This window comes from Gymnoscopelus microlampas (assembly GCF_963454915.1).
Source record: "Gymnoscopelus microlampas genome assembly, chromosome: 3".
Lineage (NCBI taxonomy): Eukaryota > Metazoa > Chordata > Actinopteri > Myctophiformes > Myctophidae > Gymnoscopelus > Gymnoscopelus microlampas.
The window spans coordinates 7,440,456-7,463,847 of record NC_139940.1 but is presented as its reverse complement, the minus strand read 5'-3'; the positions used below and the strand labels follow the sequence as shown (position 1 = coordinate 7,463,847).

The window sequence follows — 23,392 nt, the reverse complement described above, 5'->3', positions numbered from 1 at the left end:
GAATTAATGAATAAATAAATTAAAAAGTTAAATAAAATACAAGAAGTAAAAAAAGATACAAATTAATATTGCGCAACATGATCGGATCGGTGATCGGTATCGGATGATCAGACTTGATCGGATCGGTGATCGGTTTAAAAAAACCTGATATAATATTGCGCAACATGATCGGATCGGTATCGGTATCGGGTGATCAGATTTGAAAATGATCGGATCGGTGATCGGTTTCAAAAAACCTGATCGGACCATCTCTAATATTCGGCCGTACACCAACGTCGAAGTCACATTTATCAAAGGATCCTATACAGCCGATCCTAGAGTACATCAGGTCGGAGCTTTGATAAATCTCACGTCTGAAAACGAGCGTCATTTAAATAACACGCCTTTAAATATTCTCAAAACGCCCCGATTTTACGACATGAAGAAGAACCAGAATACGACCAAAGACATGAAAAGCCAATAAGAAAGAGTTTCCACTGTTTCCCCCAATCACCTTGCCTCGCCGCACATGCACACGCCCCCCCCTCTCTCTCTCTCTCTCTCTCTCTCTCTCTCTCTCTCTCTCTCTCTCTCTCTCTCTCTCTCTCTCTCTCTCTCACACACACACACACGCCCGCCCGCCCAGCTGTGTTTCTCATGTAATCCGTACCGTAGCTGTCACGTAGGCTTGTAGCCTACATGAATGACATATTATGATACCAATCACATCGCCATGAATGGAATACGTTTGTATATTAATTCATTTAAACCATACCGAGCAGTGCGCGTTCGAGTTACACTAAAATAAAGCCATCATGTAGGCTATTCCCATTTCCCAGTGAGACTCGGACCGTCGGACGGGCGAGTCCCGTCCCGCTCCGCATTAATGATAGATAGCCTGGAGAGAACATTAATGAATGAAGGCTGGTGTGTGTTGGACCATGGGTTAAATGTCTGATCTCCCGGTGGCCATGAAAATATAACAGCAGCGCCGTTGCACCGGTCTAAACTCCCGAGAGTGCCCTCGCAGAAGCGCTGTATATTTTGAAAATAGCAGATCTACAACGCGCCATGATGCGACGCTGGCTTGTGAGCTTGTATATCTGCTATTTTCAATGTAGCCAGATCTACAATCTTATCTGAATGACTGTTAAAGCAAAAGCAGTTTGTTTAAATTACTTTATAGAATGTTATATTTTCACAGGGATTATTTATTAGTGTAGATATACATTTATGAGTGTGTCTAGATGCCTGTCAGACAGTCAGACAATGCTGCTCCGCAGGTCTAGGATGGAATAAAGGGGTGCAGCCAACGTCAACAACTGGTCCTGACCAGACGTGAGATTTCAGCGTACCATAGGATGAAGCCCACGTCAGGATATATTGATAAATGCCGAAAGGTGCGGTGATCTCGCCGTACGCCCATTATTTGGGCTGCACCGCGTTGATAAATGAGAGCCACTGTGTCCAGAGGCATCAGTAGGTGTATGTACACAGCGAAACATTATGTGTGCTGATCAGTCCATCAATTTATGAGATTAGACAGACAGACACACAAACGCGCGTGCACTGCACACACACGCACGCACGCACGCACACACACGCGCACACACACACACACACACGCACGCACGCACGCACGCACGCACGCACGCACGCACGCACGCACGCACGCACGCACGCACACACACACACACACACACACACACAGTAAAGAATTGTGACTACAGAAGCATACGTTTTGTCAACATTCGTACCTTCTTGCGTTTGGCACATGTCACTTTTAGCTTCTTATTGCTGGCATGGAGTTTTTCATTTTTCAGTCCCTATAACAAGATCAAAACAAACATGGCCATAAAGTATGTACAATACATTCATTCTACATAAGGCTACAAACGGTACAACATTAAGTACAATTAAAATAGCGTTCAGATACAATTGGGTTTAGGATTTCATTTGAAATAAAACATTTAGTAACCCAATTCATACTCAAAGTAAGGCTTAATTTTACCTGTCCAAATCCCTGTCCATTTAATGAATTACATTTTTATCAAATACTCTGCGGAGTTCACTTTATTATAGTACTAGTAGTTTGTGTGTGTGTATACCTACATGTATGTAATTTTCTTTTTCTTTTTGACAGATGTGTAATTAACTCTAAGTGTAGCAGGGCGGTATATTTAATTATATATGTAGCCAACTACGCCACCTGGGGAGTTGCACCCCAGGAAATATTTATAGTGTTAAACAACCACCTGAACATAAATTACTCCTCCCACAAGTTCGTGTAACATGATAAAAAGGCAGAAACAGTATTTAGGATTTAGAAAGTACAAAAAGCTTTATTGTAATAATAAACAGTGTAGTCTCATCAACAATAAAAAGTGGCAAAAACGTTTAATATGCTAAAACCAATTAGTGGGGCAATGCGCTTAATAATAAGAACTATAGGGCCAGTGCTGGGGGATAAGGGGGAGGCTGAGCAGGCCGGCTGACCCAGAGGAAGGGCTCCCCTAGATGGCACAGCAAAACAAACTAAGACGATATCACACTAAAAACACAGCAAAAGGGGGGAGAAATACCACGACCCACTGGGCAGCCGCCACCTGCTCCCTCGCACCAAGGGGTCCCCAGCCACAGGCCTGCAAGACAGGAAATCAAGCGTTAAGCAGTGCCAGGGAAATAGATTCAATCAATTGGTATCATATATATATATGTATATATTATAGAGGATATATATATAGATATATTATACTAGAGTGCCGTCTGTAGGCCTATAGTTGCCGGGAATAACAAAAGCAAATAAACACAAAATAAACCAATACTAAATAAGCAAAAATAAACAACAACGAAATAAACAAAATAGGCGATAACACTAAATAAACAAACTAAGCAATAACACTAAATAAACAATAACGAAAGCAATAATACTAAATAATAAACAAAACAAACAATGAGGCTGGCTGAGAGCCTGAGTGGACGGTTGCGTCGGAAAAGAGTACTTTAGTTTTAACCCATGTAAAGGCGTGAGCTTGGCTGAGCAAGTTGTTCCACAGCCGTTAGGCACGGGGGGAAAGGAACCTCAGCGTGGAGCGTCAGGGTTAGTAAAGCGTGGGTGATTGAAACCCCCGCAAAGCAGCAGCAGGTATCAGTGCCTGAAACGATAAAGGGCCCTGTCATTCTACCAATTTATAATACTAATGTTCATTAAGACAGGAGCAGAGAGACAGACAGCAACGTACCACTATGCAGCAAAAGGCGGAAGCCACAATGGCCCGCTTGCAGCGGCGGACACCGGTAGGAATAACTATAGTAATAATAAAGGCCATGATTATTATAGTGTCTGCCTGACATAGAATTATATATATATATATATATATTACTTGTTATACTGTGGAGAGGAAGAACCACCAACGTACCCGTTGTGCAGTGTGAAGAACACACGCTCGGCGCAAACGCCAACGGGAGGGGTAGACACAAAGCAGGGCTACAGAGGACACAAACGGTCATGGTCAAGTTCAAGACCGTGCTCCACGCAGCATAAGACAATAGCATAAACAGCAAGACGGAGAGACATACCTGCGCTGATGCGCGATGCAAGTGCAGACGAGCCCAACAGGCCAGCCTGAATGGATAGTGGACCAGGTGTGGAGACAGACAGCTAACTGAGTGTGGGGGTGCGTTGCTTTAATACTGTTATCAATCAGCCCACTGATGAGTGGGCGGAGGATGGGGCCGTGGGCAGCGTGGGAACCCACGCCCATCCTGCTACAATCCATCCCCCCCAATTGCATCGTCGGCCCGACGATGACTCAACCCAACATGACCAAACCCTAACTCCAGGGTCTATACAAGGCTGAGACAGCATTTGATGCTGAAACAGGAGTGGGGACCAGTCCTCTATCCACTGCCTGTGGAAGATGGAAAAGGTTCGAATGTTGGCCAGCTGTGGACCTCGGAGTTCGGCGTTGGACAGCCTCGCTACTATTGGATGGGTCATCCGGTTGAGAGACCAGTGATCTAGAGAGTGGAAGTACCCTGTTGGACTCGACTAAGTCCACAGGCACAACCGCAGATGGTTCAAGAGCCGCCAGCACAATGGGGACCGAATCACCATCGGGAGATTCCCCATACTCTGGACTCATCTGTGGATCACGGTCTCCGTTGCCGGATGGTTCGTCCAACCGAGGGACAGAGGATCCTGAAGGTAAGGCTATGGATACCGTAGGGTGCTCAGTCGGATTAACAGGCCCAACCGAGATGTAATCTGGTTGGCCAGAAGGGCGCAGGGGAGCCCCTACTAGAAGTGGACCTGCGGGCGAAACCCGTCGGGACGGGGGCATTTCTGAAGGCAGAACAAACCAGTCCCCATCACTCTGGTCTTCCCCCACCAAGGGTGGTGACTGCAAGGGTGGTGACTTCTCGATCCGTTGGTCACTTGGGGAGGTCCCGACCAGAGACTCTCTCCCAATCCGTTGTTTAAGGAGGGTGCGATGGACATGCTTCACTCGGCTCGGGTCACTGACCGGTGCAATAGTGTATACGGCCCCCCCGGGCATGGGCGCTCTAAGTACCTTATAGACCTCAGAGTGCCACAGATCGTGAATCTTGTGGCGGCCTCTTACACTGAAGTCACGAAGATAGACTAGCTGTCCCTCTTCCAAGGACGGGTCCCGGACTTTGAGGTCATGATGCGTTTTCCGGCGGTCTGCCGCAACCTTCAACCGTTCCCGAGCCCCCTCGAAAGCTATCTGGAGTCTGGTCTGATGTTCGATGACCCAGGCATTTACGCTACCCGCTACCGGTTCCGGGACCCTCCCCAACAGGAAGTCCACTGGTAGCCGCGGTTCCTGCCCAAACAGTAAGTAGTGAGGGGTCTCGCCTGTGGCCTGATGTGGGGTGGTATTATAGCAGAATAGCATCTGGGGAAGATAATCGACCCAGTCCCTCTTACGGAACGAGGGCAGAGTGCGCAAGAGGTTATGTAGAGTTCGATTGAATCGCTCACACTGTCCGTTCCCCGCCGGGTGATACGGAGTAGTGCGAGACTTTTGAATGCCGTACAGGTTACAGAGTTGTTGGATGAGGGACGCTTCAAAGTTTCGGCCTTGGTCCGAATGAATGCGGCCAGGGACCCCCAGTTTGTAAAACCATTCATTCACCAGAACCTGGGCAACCGTTGACGCCCGTTGATCGCTAGTGGGAATGGCCAGCGTATATTTGCTGAAGACATCCGTTATGACCAAGACATTCTCCAACCCCGTCCGAGAAGGTTCCAAGATGGTAAAGTCGACGGCCACAATCTCGTTGGGCCGGGAAGCGAGTAAGTGACCCATGTAACTTCGTGCGGGCGGTCGGGTGTCCTTTGCCACCTGACACCGCTCGCATTCCAGGCACCAGCGGGCCACATCAGCGGACATGCCGGGCCAATAGCAACGCTGACGCACCAACTCAGTGGTGCGCTCGACTCCCTGATGTCCATGTTCCTGATGTAACTGTGTCAAGACCTTGTCCTTCAGGACAATAGGCAAGACCAATTGGAATGACTCTTCCGCTCCATCCGGGCGGAAAACCCTACGGTAGAGTACACCTTCCCTCTCCACCAAGCGGTCCCATTGACCAAGCAGCGTTAACGCTGTTTTTGACAGCTGTTTACGTTCTGTAGGGTTGGGACGTGTCCCCTGCCTCCAGTACCCGAGAACCTCTTGGACAACCGCGTCCCCCGTCTGTAAAGTCTGCAGGTCGGACAAGCTATGGCCTGGCAGTGCTGTAATGGTGGCCTGAGTGGCCAGAGCTATTTGCGCCGGTGGCTCAGCCAGCTGTAACACCGTTGGAAGGGCTGTCCCAGGAACCAACCCCTGCAGTGCCATAGGCCCTAATGGATGCTGTCGAGAAAGCGCGTCAGCATTTTGGTTACTCTTGCCTGAGCGGTACTTAAGCTCAAAGTTGAATCGCGCCAGTTCACTGGCCCAACGCTGCTCCACCGCGCCCAGTTTGGCCGAAGACAGGTGGGCGAGTGGATTGTTGTCGGTATAAACGAGGCACCGTTGTCCCAGTAAGTATTCGCGGAATTTCTCGGTCATAGCCCACTTGAGCGCCACAAACTCCAACTTCATAGAACTGTAGTTGGACATGTTACGCTCAGTGGGACGGAGACCACGACTGGCAAAAGCCACAGGGCGCACCTTGCCTGCCTGCTCCTGGGAAAGGACGGCGCCCAGCCCGCTATGGCTGGCGTCTACCTCCAGAATAAAGGGTAAGGAGAAGTCGGCGTAAGCAAGGACAGGGGCGGATGTAAGAGTCTTCTTCAAGGCGTCAAAGCTCAGCTGGCACTGCTTGGACCAGAAGGAATGAAAGTCTCTTTCTGATGTTCTAAGGGAGGCCCTCTTAGACTTCGTCCCTGCCAGCTGAGCTACCAGTGCATGCAAGGGGGCCGCCATTTTGGCAAACCCCTCCACAAAACGGCGATAGTAGCTCGCGAAACCCAAGAATGAACGTAAATCGGATACGGTGGCCGGCTGACGCCAGTCAGCGACAGCCTCGATTTTACTGGGATCTGTGGCGACTCCCTTGCTAGAAATGACATGGCCTAAGTAATGAACTTCCTTTTGGAAGAAAGCACACTTTGCCAGCTTTGCTTTCAAGCCCTCCCGCTGCAGCCGGCCAAGGACGATTTCCATCCGTTCTAAGTGCTGGGCTACAGTGGAAGAAAAGATGACAATGTCATCAAGGTAGAGGAGTAAGGTCTGACATTGCTGGTCCCCGAACAAACGCTCCATCAGTCGCTGAAAAGTCCCAGGAGCGTTGCAGAGCCCAAATGGCATTCGGTTCCACTCGAAGAGGCCAAATGGGGTGCAAAACGCGGTCTTAGCCCGGTCCTTCTCAGCGACTGGAACCTGGTTATACCCGCTAGCGAGATCCATGGCAGAAAACCACCGAGCTCCGGACAGAGAGTCCAGGGACTCCTCAATACGAGGCAAAGGGAATGCGTCCCTCCTAGTCTTGGCATTCAGCCCCCGGTAGTCCACACACATGCGTAGGCTACCGTCTTTCTTCTTTACCAGTACTATGGGGGACGCATAAGGACTACTACTCTCCCTGATGACATGGTTCTCCAGTAACTGGTTGATGTGGGCCTTTGCTACCTCATATTCAGAGGGGGGTATGCGCCGGTACCGATGGCGAACAGGAGCCTCGTCAAGAAGGGGGATCTCGTGGGAGATCAGGTCGGTGCAACCCAAGTCCCCCTCGTGAGTAGAGAACACTCCACTGTACTTCCGAAGCAGGGCCCTGGCCGGACCTTGGTCTTCGCTCGACAGAGCACCCAAATCAAGCGCCTCAATCTGTTCTGGTATGGAAGTCGACGCGGTTGTAGAAGAGATGGTAGCTGTAACTGAGCCAACCTCTGTGACACCTGAAGGCAAGGTGACTACCTGAGTGCTACTCAAATGGCCCAAGATAGTCCGTGGATAAAGTAATACATCGATGGTCCCTACATTGACTACGGGGACGTAGACCGTGCCTCGAGTCACTCTAAGCAGGGCTGGAGAGGCCAACAAGCCCACCGGCAGGCCCGACTCAGGGGGCTCAAAGAGAACAGAGGTGGGAGATTCCTGTTCTGTACAAGTGGCAGCAACCAGCTTCATCGTGCCCCCAGGGATGCGCCATGCGTTCTTACCACGAACCTTAACCCTTCCCAGGCCACCCACAGTAGATCTAGTTTCGGCCTTATGGCACCGTTGTAAAGCCTCTATAATGGAACTGGGGGCCTGTAATACAGACCGTGTTTTAAAGAGCGCTGCCCCATGCTGGCCAAAAAGCTCCCGATAGCGCCGAACCAGGACATTCATCCCCAGAACCCCCGGCGCCTGAGAAGTAAGAGTGGTGGGGGGATCTTTAACGATTAACACCCCACATTTTGGCACCGACTTCCCACAAAGCTCCACATCGAGCTCCATGTAGCCCACGTAGGGAATAGGAAGGCCATTAGCTGCACTCAACTGTAACCAGTGGCAAGATCGAAGACGATCCTGTCCCCAGGGTTCGAAATGCTGCAGGAAGAAGGACTCAGTCATTGTAGACACCATGGACCCAGTGTCGATCAAGCAAGGAACAATTACACCACCCATGCAAACATCCAAATGTGGGCAAGATGACATCAGGCTGGATATCATGCCTGCATCCGTAAGAACTCCCGAGCCGGTAGGGTCCCCACCCGAACTGTGGCTCTGCAGTTCGGTGGGTATCAGTTTTCCGTCGGTGCACGAGAGTGCGACGGCCTGCCCCCACCTGAAGGTGGAAAGGCAGTAGGGGGAGGTGGAGGGTAGGGGGGAAACCATTGGGCATTGCATTCCCTGGCGAAGTGGCCGGGCTGCTGACACTTCCTACAGAACACCGGGCCACCACGAGGTGGACGACTAGGCTGTTGAGTGCTGTTTAGGAGTGACACTGTCTGGGTGAGCTGGTTTAACTGCTCCTGTTGTCTTTTAAGCATCTCCTTCAACTCGGTAAACTCGGAGCGCTGAGGCGAGTTACTGCCTGCTGGGCGCGCCCCACCATGTACAGCGTACTGGGTGCCATGTGCCGAAGGAACAGAAAAGCTACGACCCCTCGCACCCCCTGGCATGCCCTCCCGTTCCCACCGAATCGCTTCCTCTCGAACTGCCAACAAGGTACTGGTTGGACTACGACGTACCAGTTGTTTTAGTTCCCGTCTAAGGGAGCTGTCCAAGACATGTTCAGTGAACTGATCTCGTAACAAGGCCTCGCTATTAAACATGCTAGCCGGTGCACGCTGTTTGACTCTCTCCATTAGGCTCATGAGAGCGAGAGAGAATTCCTGCAGTGTCTCTCCGTCTTGCTGTTTTCTGCAGAAAAATGCCTCCTGTAAAGCTACATAGGACTGTGAACACCCATATAGGTCTTTTAGAATGCCAATAATTTGGTTGGGATCCTCCCTCTCCGCAGCAGGGCGATATTTTATCTCCTCTCGTGCCTCACCCTCCAGGTGATCAAATAAGAAAAAAGCTTGGTCTATGGCCGAAAGATAGCGAGCACGCATACAAGCCTGTGCTTCTTCCACCCATTCGTTTATACTTACACCCGACTTGCCACCAAAATATGGGCACTTTCTATCTCGCGGCACAAAGACCAACCTTTCTGGTGCAATAGCACTGGCACCACCCAACGGGGGTGCAGGAGGAGGTGGGACTGACACGTCTGAGGAAACTATACTAGTACCTAGCTGTGTATCTCTCTGCTCCTGTCTTAATGAACAATTATCTGCCCTTAGCTGAGCCACTAGCTCTCTGAGCTCCTGCAGCTCAGCCTCCATAGCGGGGGACAGATAACTTCGACACTTACAACCAAATTGAGAAACAGGACCCAGGTCCTGAAGTGGAAACCAGGGAGCCCGTCTAGGCGACCAATGGGTCCTTTCACGTCCACTGATACCCACTGCTGCTTTGCTTTAAACAAAAGAAACAAATGTTAACAACAGAAAAATATACTGCAACGCAACCACTCCCCACATACAGTTCCTAAAGAAAAATACAACACAGTGAAAAATACAAAAATAAAACTAAACACGTCTCTGCCTTTAATCTGTAGGTCCTGTGGGGGGCACACACAGATAGCAACAATGAAACAATGGGTATGCAAAGTATCAAAGCCAGACAGGTTGGAGAGGTTGGTGGTTTAGTTTATTTATTTCTTTAAATGTTAGTTTTATTTTTTCATTGTAATATGGATTAGTCAGAAAAGTAAAAAAAAAAAAAAAATAGCCTTAGCTTAGGCAGCAGTGGGGACACACATGTCTTCCTTTTAGAAAGACAGACAGACAGAGAGAGAGAGAGAGAGAGAGAGAGAGAGAGAGAGAGAGAGAGAGAGAGAGAGAGTGTGTATGTGTGTGTGTGTGTGTGTGTGTGTGTGTGTGTGTGTGTGTGTGTGTGTGTGTGTGTGTGTGTGAGTGTGTGTGTGTGTGTGTGTGAGTGTGAGTGTGAGTGTGAGTGTGAGTGTGAGTGTGAGTGAGAGAGAGAGAGAGAGCTCGGGTGTTCATTTAGAAAGTCGTATGTTTACATCAGCACAGGTTATGTTGATAAAGGCTGGTAAAGTTTGCTTGTATGCAGTATTACACACTTTACTTAAGACAGGCAAGGCCATTGTATTTAGTTTTCAGTTAGTATTTTATTGTTATTTATTTATTGTTTATTTGCTCAGGCATTTCTAAGGACAGCTAAAGGTCCTGATTGTTTTGGGTCCTAAAGGCCCCCTCTTTGTGTCCACTAAATTCAAATTTAAACTGACAAAGGCAAGTCAGTCAAAGGCAGCAAAGCAGAGAGGAGGATTGCCTTGTGATGGATTTCTGCTTTCATAACTAAGTAAGTCAATATTTAAATGGTGGACTGCTCTCTTTAAGTAGTAGATTGTGCATTACTCTGTTCTCAAGCTAAACTTTATTTTCATGCTGTTTTATGCTGCTCAGTTTGGGCATTCGTCCTGCTTGTCTTGGTGAATCATTATAGTATGCTAACTTTAAATGTAATTTGGCAACACATTTGATGTATACCAGTAGAAGGCATGCCACAGCATATACAGTAATGGAAAGTTTCATAATTCTATAATTTTAACAGTTGGCTTCTTGTCATTTCTATTAGGAGGACTGAAGAACACAAGGATGCAGAGAAGGCTCTCTCAAAGTGGTTCACTGGGGCTCGTGATAGAGGTGGAAACAAAGTTTGAGCTCAGAGACAGCTTCCACAACTGGATGATGCACCACCCCAGTAGACAATGTCTCTGTCTCTCTTTCTCTCCCCTTAGCAGCACAATGCTTGGTTGGTTCTGTCACTGGGGATTTAAACAGAAAGGCTCAATAGACTGAATCCCTCAGCCCTGTTACATAGACAATGGGCTCAAAAGACACCCACACGCACAGAGGGCCCAGATTCATCTGCAACATGAAACTGGATCTCAGAATCCCTCAGCCCTGTTACATGGACAATGGAAGATTTTGATGCACACTATTTTTATTTTTTGGACCATTGTTATTCTTATATTTTGTTCTGATATTAGTCTCTGTGGAGGATTGTGAGAATATTTGTTTGCATTTTAAGTGTACAATTTGTTATGTATATACTGTATGTACACCTGCACATTTGATGTGTGTGCCTTCTCTTCCTGCACATTTACACTGCTGCTTTTTTAAAAATCTTTTCCTAAATTAGAGCCAATTCTTTTTTTTAACCTTTTTTCTCCCCAATTTAGTCGTTATGCCAATTGATTCCTCCCCACACACATTTGTGTGGTCACTCCAGTGAGGAGCCCCCACCAGGAGGACGCAGAGCGTTCGTGGAGCATTGTGGAAATATTTGTTTGCATTTTAAGCGTACAATTTGTATGTATATACTGTATTTACATTTGATGTGTGCCATCTTTTCCTGCACCTTTAGACTGCTGCTATCTTTATTCCCATTTTTATTGTCATTGTATTTTCATTATCTTGTAATAATGTTTTTAATAAATGTGTCAAAATATATATTGTCTATTTTCATCCTGGTAAAACTTTACTTTAGGTGTGTTTACAAGAATTAACACGGTTCATATTTGCTGCTTAATCTATTGGAACCATTGCACAAACAAACCCAGTTAGGACCCACCTCAGTCCCATATAGACTTGCCTAGTTGGGGCCCACCTGGGGCCCAGTTAGAACCCACCTAAAGCCCACATGGGGCCCATGTGGGGCCCAGGTAGAACCCACCTAAAGCCCACATGGGGCCCATGTGGGGCCCAGGTAGAACCCACCTAAAGCCCACATGGGCCCCAGATGGGACCCATGTGGGGCCCGCTGACATGCCGACATGGGGCCCATATGGGAAGCCCACATGGGGCCCATGTGGGACCCATGTGGGGCCCAGGTAGAACCCACTTAAAGCCCACATGGGGCCCATGTGGGGCCCAGGTAGAACCCACCTAAAGCCCACATCGGGCCCATGTGGGGCCCATGTGGGGCCCAGGTAGAACCCACCTAAAGCCCACATGGGGCCCATGTGGGGCCCATGTGGAGCCCACATGGGCCCCATGTGGGCATCCCAGATGGGACCCATGTGGGGCCCGCTGACATGCCGACATGGGGCCCATATGGGATGCCCACATGGGGCCCATATGGGATGCCCACATGGGGCCCATGTGGGACCCACGTGGGCGTGCTGGCTGGGCTAAGAGAGAACCATCAGTTTAAAGTAGAATGCTTCATTCGGATTTTGAAAACTATATGTTTTGGCATGTGGTTAATGAGATTGGTTTATACTTCGACGCACAACATAAATGGAGTGATTGATAATGGAGTGATTTGGGATACCTTCCCAAAAATCACTATGAGAATCATTCCCCCCAGATGATAAAAATGACCCCAAATTTGGGGCCCTGGCTCACGGACTATATTTGACACCGTCCGTAATAATTATTTTGCAACTACAGGGCAGCGCTCTGTGGATTTAGTTTAGTTTCTGAGATTAGCTCCAGCAGTTTCTGAGACAGACAGACAGACATATGTTGTATATTGGCCCTTATTTGCTTGTTTTATGAACGGTATGCAAGTCAAAAATCAGATATAAATGATAGAAGTTATTTTACTACAGTCAGGAGTAGCCATGTGTTGTAGTCTAGTAGTCTAACTGTCTGCACTTCTAGGCTATTCAAGCACATGATGTTAATGTTGACCTTTTGTTCAAGAGGAAGCCTGCTGCCAGGTGTGAATGGTGATTTGCATCTCTATTGTTAACCTGATGACATCAGGCCTAGCTTCCTGACACGCAGGATACAGGCAGATAGCGACACTGATCAAAGGAATTGATCAACTGGTGGGGGGATTCTCATTGACCCCCACCCACATGAACCGTCTGTATTGTAATGTGAACCTAGAGTATAAGAGTGACTGTAAATGACTTGTGAGAGAGTACTGACCACGCCGTGAGGCTGGGGGGAGCTTTGGCTCCCTGGATCCTGCTGCTGTTGATGCTGAATAAATGAATGATTCTGAACATGGAACCTGGTCCGGACGTCTTCTTCTTCTCTACTTTATTACAACCAGCCTGGTAACCCGCAGTATACTGCCTCAAATACACGACACGTACCCACATAAACCAGTTGATGAATACCATACAGAAGCATACCTGTGTGTTTCGTAGCCCTGCCCCGGCTGCCCGGTTAAAGAATCCTTGAGAGTGAGCCATCATCTGTTCCTTCACTTTCGGGTCAACATTCGAGTCAAACTACAAACAGGATTGTGTCAAATGACAAATAGCCATAGTCAAGAGAAGTATTATTTTTGCACGCAGATTTCATAGAAAGACCATAAGACTATCATTATCCTGGTAAACCACCCCCGGTCGCGGAAATTACATTTGATTTGATTTATGAAAGGTGATTTCTGATTACTGCGACCGGGGTGGTTAAAGGTAGGGTAAGTGATTTACTTTTGTTAAAATAAGTGTTAAATAGCTCTATATTCTGATAGTACTGCTATAGAGTGTTTGTTCAGTAAAAAGAGTCTCCATGTCTCTCCAGCTCTTTATTAAAACAGAAAATGAATTTTCAGTGCTCTCTCCTGTCCTGATTGGCTTAAATGTTGTCACCTACCTGAAAATGTACTATATTCTGTTTACAAAAGAGCTGTAGAGACTCCTGTGACCAAACACACACTATGTAGCAATGATTACTATCAGAATGTTGTACATTAACCTTTTACAAAAAATATATATATATCATTTACTGTACCTTTAAAACCAGGCTAGACTATCATAGAAACAAACCAAAAAGTCAGACTCGATAAAATACATATAGTATAATATACTATATGTATTTTATCGAGTCTGAGTTTTTCATTGCCGGATCTACCATATGGGCACTTTGGGCACGTGCCCAGGGGCCCCTGAGCATGAAATGGGCCCCTGAGCATGAAATGGCCCTCTATGTTAGGAGACTACAGAGTTTTTTTGTTTTTTTTAGCTCTGTGACAATATCGCCCATTCTCTTGATCATGATATGATTATCCAATTGGAATTAAAGTCGTCATGAAAATTTACATTTTTGCTAAATTTAGCTCAGAGACGAGGGTGACCCTTTCAAATATGATTATTTTGGGGGGGCCCTGGTATGAAAAGTTTGGGAACCTTTGATCTTCGTCATCATGCAGTACGTTTGCGTTTACAGGAACTAATACAAAATCGAATGTGATGGAATTTTGATATAAAAATACACAAAAAAAGTTTTGAGTCACTTCCACCCACCGATGGAATGAAGTGAACACCAGTGACATTGCACTGACACAAAAATCACTCTCCAGTAGAGGATGGAGTTGCAATTTCATGAAGGTCAGTCAAATGATTAAAACTCAATTTCTAATTAACGCCAGCCCGTGGATACATACGACTGTAGCTCTAGTTGTAAGCCCATTTACTGTGCATTATTATATTTGCATTGTTGTTAGCAATCAATTGCTTGGGATGTGTAAAACCCATAAGACCGATTTGCCAAAGTCCAGAGATGCAAATTTGGGGTTCTTTATTGGAAAAATACTTCAAAATCCAAGTCTAACTTCAGTACCCAGGGGTGTTAATCTGGCCCTGCAGTATATGATAGTAACTCTGCCATACAGATTGGACAAAATACCATTTTATTCACGGTAGACTACTTAACCACTTAAACCCCATGGTTGAGCGGAGTCACTCAGAGCCCTATGCTAGTGTATTTTCAGCTTTCTTTATGTTATTGTGGGTAAAGCTTTCGCTGAAAATAGCAGATCAGCAAGCAATCACAATGCACTGATGTGAGCTTGTTGATCTGCTATTTTCAGTGAAAGCTTTACCCACAATATGGATGCTGGGGTTTAAGTGGTTAATTGAAAATATTCAGTAGTCATAGTATAACAACAATTGTAAAAACTATACATTGCATGTGGAAAGTTTATAGCATCAAGCTGAAGTAAATTAATGATTTCTACCTCTTGGTCCAACAAGGCGAACAAGGATGACACACTTCAGAGCTGTCCGCCGCAGACAAATCCAATCTCGTCTACTTTGTTAATGTGATGCCGTTCCATGAAACTTTATTTAGAAGGAAGGGACACCGACGTCATTTTCTCTATCCCGCAATAGGAGACCAGAATCGTTAGTAGGAGTTCTCAGTTAAAGAGAACAGAGTGAACGTGAACACAGCTTCTGATCTGAACCATCCTTTCCATGGTCACTGAACTAAATATTGGACCCGATCGTCAGAAGCTACAGTAAACCAAAAGTTTACTTGTAGTATTTCTACATTGCAATATTGATACTTTTACTTAAGTAAAAACATTTAGTACTTTTTCCACCATTGGTGTCTTTCTTGTCCCAGTACCACAGAGACATTGGTTTATCTGAGTGTGCACACAGAGGTCATGAAAAATACCAAAGAAAAATAAGAGCATCTGTAGACTTTTCTCCATGCTGCTGTTCAGCACAGAAATATGATTTGGTTTGCAATGAGAGAGGATTATATCTGTCTAATTTCCTTTACAATTATAATATTTTCTCCGTTACACGGGGGCTTCGGTGGCTATAGCCACCAATGTTTTATCCAAAGCCATTAATAAATCAAATCAAATCAAATTCAACTTGTATATAGCACATTTAAAAGCAACAACTGACTAAGCACATAAATGACATACAAATCAATACATAATAAATAATATAAACAAACAAAGTAAAAAAAAAATACACATCAAAATCCACTCAAGGGAAAATAAATAAGCATTTAAAAACGTTGTTGGACTAGGCTGATCTAATATGATGGATACAATGATGATCACGGAGACTATGGAACATGCATGATGGTCCAGAGTCTGCGTCAGAGTCGGAGCCTTCTTCACAGTTGCGATCCCATCCATACAGGAGAGTTTAGTTTCGTTTCTGAGGAAATGAAACTTCCACGGCGACGTGGGTGCGTGTCTGCGTGCGCGCCTGTGTGTCTGTGTGTGCGTGGGCTGACGTGACGTAAAAGTAGCAGATCGCGCGCTGGCTACACCCCGAACTGTGCGCGCGCGTATTTGCGGGGAGAGACTGTTGGCTGGAATTGATAAATCATCTATTGATATTCATATCATCTCACAGTCACACTATATCTCATCTATTGGCAGCTGTCAGTGTGCATCAATATGTAGGCAATAAGCCTACACTTTATATATAGACCTCCTAAAGATCAAGACTATCGTAGATGTGTTTTGTTTATTGATCTTGACATTGGTTTATCTGAGTGTGCACACAGAGGTCATGAAAAATAAGAGCATCTGTAGACTTTTCTCCATGCTGTTCAGCACAGAAATCTGATTTATTTGGTTTGCAATGAGAGAGGATTATCTGTCTAATTTCCTTGTTCAGAAGTGTGTGGTGTCAACTGATATGTTAGATAGAAATAGATATGTGATGCAAGTTACCCAAACAAATGCAGCATATAGTAAATGCCACAGTTGGCACTGCAGAGCAGCCATTTCAGGTGCAAGCACGCCAAATGCACAATTGTCAGAGTATTCAGGTGCATGCAATGATGCAAAAGTGATGACTTACATCAAGTGAACAGATCCAAATGATTTTCGATGAAGAGAAATGTGTTGTGGCCATGCATGATCAAATAAAATAAAATTAGACTTTATGTATATAGCACATTTAAAAGCAAAAACTAACTAAGCACATAAATGACATAAACATAAATAAATTATAAATAAAGTAAAAAAAAAAAGAATACATCAAAATCCACTCAAGGGGAAATAAATAAGTCTTGAGTGAGGATTTAAAAACGTTGTTGGACTGATGTAATATGATGGATACAATTATGATCATGGAGACTATGGACCATGCATGATGATGGATGACCATGGAAACGGTATAGAGTCTAGAACAGCAAAACGCCCTGTGCCAAAATATTGTTTTATCAAAGCCAATGTTGAATAGTTCATTCCAAAGGGACTTAATACATGCATAAATATTCCTATTTTCACTTGAAATATATTTTGAGCATTCTTTTCTAAAGTAATGTTTGAATGCAGCAGAATCTGAAAATAGAGAATGAATGCTTTTCTATTTTGAAGCATTCTGAAATCCAGGGTAGAATTTATTACTTGAGCACTATAGCTTCGTTTTTAACAGCTATTTTTTCAGGTAATTTCTGTATCCTACTGTGTGACATTCTGTAGTGAAACATGTGCTATAAAATTCATATTATTATTTTATTCCTGTTTACAACATTTATATATGTAGTCAAGTAGTGCTTGGATGGGTCACTTTATTCAGAGGCAAGAGATGCACTTTCCCTGATAGTACATGTTATGCGTAATATCCTGTAAAGACAGTGGAGGTTTTAATGTTTTAAAACATCAGCCAGCAGTGAGCTGGTTAATTACAGCAGTGATTCTCAACCCTTTTAATTTCAAGGACTTACAAGTTGATATGCATTAGGCCATGGACCACCATTTGATCTCTGGGACCACAATCTACACTCCAATCTATTTTCAGTATTTATTTAAAGCTGCAATCCACTTTCATGTCCTACTGGTCAAATCCTGGTTGCCCACGTGAGTGCCAAACTTTTTACTGTTGAGATATAACAGAAAGCTCAATGAGGAGGGCAATGGTTTCCATTTGACTTTCATGCAATACCATTTGTTAACCAGTAGGTGTCCTACCTGACCACATGGTTCTAAATGTATTGCTATAGAGGAGTACCAGCTACAAACACTGCAGTGTTATTGTATTGGTCAAAATAATGCTTTATTCTATACAAAAAAAATAACTTTGATGCAGCTTTAACTCTGAAAGTGTACAAATGGAACCAACATTCTTACACTCTCAAAGTTAAATGAACACAAGCCGCTTGTGTAAGAACATTGTTGTTACACATGATTTGGTCCCATATGGTCATCTCATTTGGTCCATCATTTCTTTACTGTCCAATGCTCTAATGTACTGTAGGTAAAAAATATAATACAGAGATCTAACTTGACAGACTTGTCTGCAAAATCAATATATTGAGCAGGGAAAAAAAATGTAATTTTTTTGCCATAAATCATTTGATATTGTTTTTATCCTTAGTTCTAAAAACACATAAAGCACATGAACCCTATAGTATCCCTATTCTGGGGGCGAACATTCAGTGAAAATAGTGGATCGGCCGAATTGGCAAAAAGGAGGGGCAGTATATAGAGTCCTGACTCTAGTCTACTAAGTAGGCCTATATAGGGTTTAAGTGGTTAAGCCCTATATACTTAATTGTTTAATATTTCATTGTACAATGAATAGTGAAACTAGCAGATCTACAATCTCACAGAATTGCTACAACAGACTGTAGAATGGCTATTTTAGAAACTTCTCACCTATGATATGCCCAAAATAGGGACACCAGGTTGAAAGATAACCCATGACTGAACAGCAGGAAAGAGCTCTGTGGATAGCTGTAGTAAACTATGGTGGTTTTATTTGTCTTTGTCCGTCTTTAACTATACCAACACAGAGCTTTACTGTATGTATTTATTTTCAAGGCGTTGTGACATTTTTCTCTAAGTCTACTGTAGTGGTGATGTAGGAATCATGATGTAGCTTTCAGCATTCCAGAGAACAAAGTGAAGTGATTCATGACATTTCTCCTTTACAAAGTGTTCTGATTTATTGAAAACAAACACATTTATCCTCAAAAGTGTCATAGAACATCAAGGGAGGAGAAAGGAAAGGGCAACAGTTGGTTATTGCATACATTTATGACAGTTGTCCACACCACAAATGGTATTTTTTTGCTTTGAAGTTGGTCATTTTTTAAGTTACATTTTGGACGATCGGCAAAACGTTTCACAAACCTTTAAAAAAACATTATGAAAGTATGAAAAAACATATATATTGCAAGGCTTATCCAATCCACTTCATAGAGCACATTTAAAACAACAGCGTTGAACCAAAGTGCTGTACACTCAAATAAAACAGATAATAAAAATAAGACAGATTAAGAACGAGTTTATAAACGTGATTTAAAGGCCAGGTTTGAGCCATCCTAACATGGGGTGGAAGATCGTTCCACTGTTTGGGGGCTACAGCCGAGAACGACCAATTCCCCCTGGTCTTCAGCCTTGTTTTTGGGACCAAGAAGTGACCTTGTGGGGTTTTTGTCACATAAAAGCTCCGATATATATACAATGGTGCCAACCCATTTAAAGTTAATGAAAACATTTGGGGGCTTTTTATCCGTTCTTATGACAACCACTGGAGGTGGAGTTTGGAGGACAACTGCTTTGAATTGTTATTATTGTTTACACACAACAGAAACCAAGGATTATATATTTGAAGAGCGAGAGATCACAGTAAAAATCCCAAGCATTCTTCCTCCTCACTGGGAGAAAAACAGCATCTGAAGGTTTGATGGGATGCATTTTTACACATGTGGCTGTGACCACTTTAACATTGCATCTTATGAGAGTAGGGGTTCAGTTGGTGCCGGCCTGCGCGCATACTGGTTCTTATCAGTGTGACGTAGTCTGTTAAGGCGTCTATAGACAGGTCAGTAGGCTGACAGGAAATGGGGAGAGAGAGATGGGGAGTGACCAAGGCCCCAGAGCCACGGTAGAACAGTGAAGCGGCCGTCGCCTGGTGGAAACCTTAAGTGCACATGCTCGGTGCTCAAGACTTCCGCAGAACTTTCATTGAAATGAATAGCTGGGGGCGGGGCAGTCCGCCCTCTAGATATGGGAGTGACACGCAGCAAAGGCCGTCGGGATCGGGACTCGAACTATAGGCTACACATTGTAGCCTATAGGTGCCTGGAGTCCGGGCTCCATTTAAAGATTTAAAAACAAACATTACAATCTGAAACTGGATCCTATAATAACAAAACAGTGGAAGGAGGCAAGAATCGGGGAGATGTTCTCATACTTCCTGTTGCGTTTTGAACTAACTGTAGGCTTGACTGACAACATAAATTGCATTACAGTAGTCGAGACGGGTAGAGATAAAAGCATAGAAGTTCGAATTTAAAAAAAACTTGATTTATTTTCTTATAAAAGCCTCAGCTGATAATTGTATCAGCTTAAACTAGATTTAACAACACAGTATATGTTTGTCAAGCTTAAAATCACTGTCTAATTTAACACCAAGGTTGGTGACTGCTGGCTTAAAAATTACATCATCATTATCATCATCTTAATCAGTAGTTCTGCTGCCTGGGCTGGGATCACCAACACGTCCTCAGGCCCCGGGTCACCAAGGACGTCTTGGCTGGAAAACACAGAAAAAGGAGAATGCTAATTTGTTTATTGTTAGACAGAGTGTGGCTCTGTAGGAGGCAGAACCATCTAGAACAGTGGTTCCCAAACCTTTTAGCTCAAGACCCAAAAGAAAATAGCAGATTGCGTCGCGTTGTGAGCTTCCACAGTAGATCGGCTATTTTTACTACTTCTTAAACATTTTGTTTTAGAATTTATGGAATTTCTTTGATTTTTGGCATTTATTTATGAAATTATTTAGAAAAATGTCCCGTCCGTCACATTTCCCAACCTGGAAGAAGCGGTGAAAAGGGAGCAGTGTTGCCAGATGTACGATAATTATCGTATTTGTACTATCATTTTACCCTCTGTACGATGTACGATGAATAATAAAAAAAAATCCGAAAAGTACGATAATTGCACCATATCACACAAAAGTGTGTGAATTTACTAAATTCCCAGGCTGCAGATTCGGGATAAGGTCCGCGGACAAATACATATCATTTTGGGGGTCCTTGACATGAAAAAAATTTGAGAACCACTATAGCAACATACGTTTTTGTTTTTTTACGGTTAGGATTTAGAAGACATTTGTAGAATCCCCCAGAAGCAAAGATTTGAGTTACAAATGTTCGCTTTAAAAAACATAAATATTGAAAAAATTGAACACATTTCACGATTTTTCAAAATAAATAGCAGATCTACTAGCTCATAGCGCAGCACTCGGTGCCGCGCTATGAGCTGGTAGATCTGCTATTTATTTTGAAAAATAATGGTTATAGCTAAAAATCTAAAATGACACGGTATGCATTCCCGGATTGAATGGGATAACAAAGACATATCCCCCTGTCAACAAACCCTTCCTCCACTATTTTTATAATCAAAGTTGAAATAAACATAAATAAATAAATATATAATGTTACTCAAAGACACATAAACATACCATAGATATAACCTGTAGAGTGTGTGTGTGTGTGTGTGTGTGTGTGTGTGTGTGTGTGTGTGTGTGTGTGTGTGTGTGTGTGTGTGTGTGTGTGTGTGTGTGTGTGTGTGTGTGTGTGTGTGTGTGTGTGTGTGTGTGTGTGTGTGTGTGTGTGATGCCTCATATTTTAAAATCTTTTAGTGTATGCATGTTTAAGATAATCTGATAAGATATTTCTTATAAGATTCTCCTGTAGTGTGTGATAGTACCACATTTTCAAATGATGTTGAAGATGTTAAAAATCCTGTAGTGTGAGTCCAGCAAACATTCAGTATATAAAAAAAAACATTAAAGTACACATAAAAGAAAAACATTCATTAACATTCAGTGGGAGGCGTGGCATTGCAACACCATCCTGCCAGCCATATACAAATGATAGGAGCTGTAATCTATAGACCACCGAAGTCCTGACGTCACTCGTTCATCCCCAGGTTCGTAAAGTAATTTCGCTATGGAGAATAACATTGGGTCATCTTAGAATCGTCTCATATAAGAATTGTGGTCCAAAAATAAACAAACTGTCTCGGCGCGATTGTCAGGGAGGAGGTTCTGTATCGTTTATGATAGTCAGTCACTTATATTTGATACAGTCTGTTTCTGGCGAAAATATAACTAATTCGGCGGAAGTAACATTATCGTTTTCTCACCGTCAGTTGATGCTTCATATCCATAAGAGTCAACGCGCCGGGGTCATTTGTTTATTTTTGGAACACAATTCTTATTTGACGCGATATTAAATACGTCTATGGTATTCAGAATGGGGGTGGAAAACTACGAACCAGGTAGAGAAACAAAGGATGTGTAAATTAAGTCAGACTTCGGTGGTCTATTGGCTGCAGAACGATCATGGTTGTAGATCAGTAGACTGGCCAGTAATATAGGCTGCATTTTGACAACTGTATGCCATTTGTCAAAGTGGTCTTGCAGTCGGCCTTTTTCTATGGCTGTAGTAATAGGTTGTCTTTGAAGTTGGTAATTTTCAAGGTTAAATTATGGATGATTGAATAGGCAAAAACATTTTTCTTATATAGAAACATTGTGAGTATAGAAATTATTTTATATGGAACAAGCTTATCCCACCTCATCATTCTCGGATGCAGAAGGACTACTATGGTGTACAGCAGGACTAGGACTGTACACAGCAGGACTAGGACTGTACACAGAAGGACCAGGACTGTACACAGAAGGACCAGGACTGTACACAGAAGGACTAGGACTGGACATGTAAGTCATGACACTGAAAGGGCTGAGGAAGCCACTATCGAGTTCCAAAACGTCCTCGGCATGAGTCACCGCCATTGGGTCTGGGTTCACCTGACCCTCCTGCTGGTTGGCTGCTGGCAAAACACAGAAAAGGAGCATGTTCATTTGTTTAGTATTAGGCAGAGTGTGTGTCTAAGACAGAAGTACCTCCATGCATTTCTTCCATATATGTTTTGAAATATTTAACTGTAATTTTACAATGGAAGTCAAAGAGGCGGTAAGATGGTGATGAACACACACACACACACACACACACACACACACACACACACACACACACACACACACACACACACACACACACACACACACACACACACACACACGGGGCATATCAGGGGGTCCACATGCGCAAATCTCTATTGTTATAGGCAATGGTTTCGATTGTGTCTGACGTCAGTGCATGTTACGTTTGTAACGTCTACCGTCCACCAGTCTCCATAAACTCTTGGAAACTCTGTCCAACTCTACGACCACAGTTTTCGCTATTACTGCGCATGCGCGGCCACATGCACATGCATGCGCGGCCACATGCACATGCATGCGCACGGGGTCTGTTGTCTGTTAGTCTATGAATTGAATATCAAAACCGCAAGGACTTTTTTACACAGACCTTTTAGTCAAAGTATTTTAAATGTAATTGTGCTGTTTTACATGTTTTACATTTTTTGCAATAATTTTACATTTTTTACAATAATTTGGTAATTCCGGCAGACTTCCGGGTGCTTCAAACGCCACTGAGCAACTTTCATTGAAATGAATAGGTGGGGGCGAGGCAGTCCGCCCTCTAGATATATAACTCTATGGTGCTAACCTTATAACTCTATGGTGCTAACAGCGTTAGCAGCCACAGGTCTGTTGTCCAAGTTACGCTCCCCCAGGCTATGGGATGTTGTTA

At 44.1% G+C, this 23,392-nt stretch overlaps 1 protein-coding gene across 3 annotated transcripts in view; it reads right to left on the bottom strand.

Annotated features, from left to right (window-relative positions):
• Window positions 1-18,706: 18,706 nt before the first annotated feature.
• LOC311042738 (uncharacterized protein) overlaps window positions 18,707-23,392 on the bottom strand; it is a 43,108-nt gene continuing 38,422 nt past the window's right edge. For 2 of the 3 annotated variants that reach the window (XM_084053700.1, XM_084053702.1), the window contains 2 exons: window positions 22,312-22,568; window positions 18,707-20,262 (listed from right to left, as the gene is read on the bottom strand). In XM_084053700.1, the coding sequence (XP_083909826.1) occupies window positions 20,245-20,262; window positions 22,312-22,568 (275 nt within the window). In that variant the 3' untranslated portion in view covers window positions 18,707-20,244. The remainder of the gene's footprint in view (window positions 20,263-22,311; window positions 22,569-23,392) is intronic. The other variant, XM_084053701.1, reaches the window with a different exon arrangement.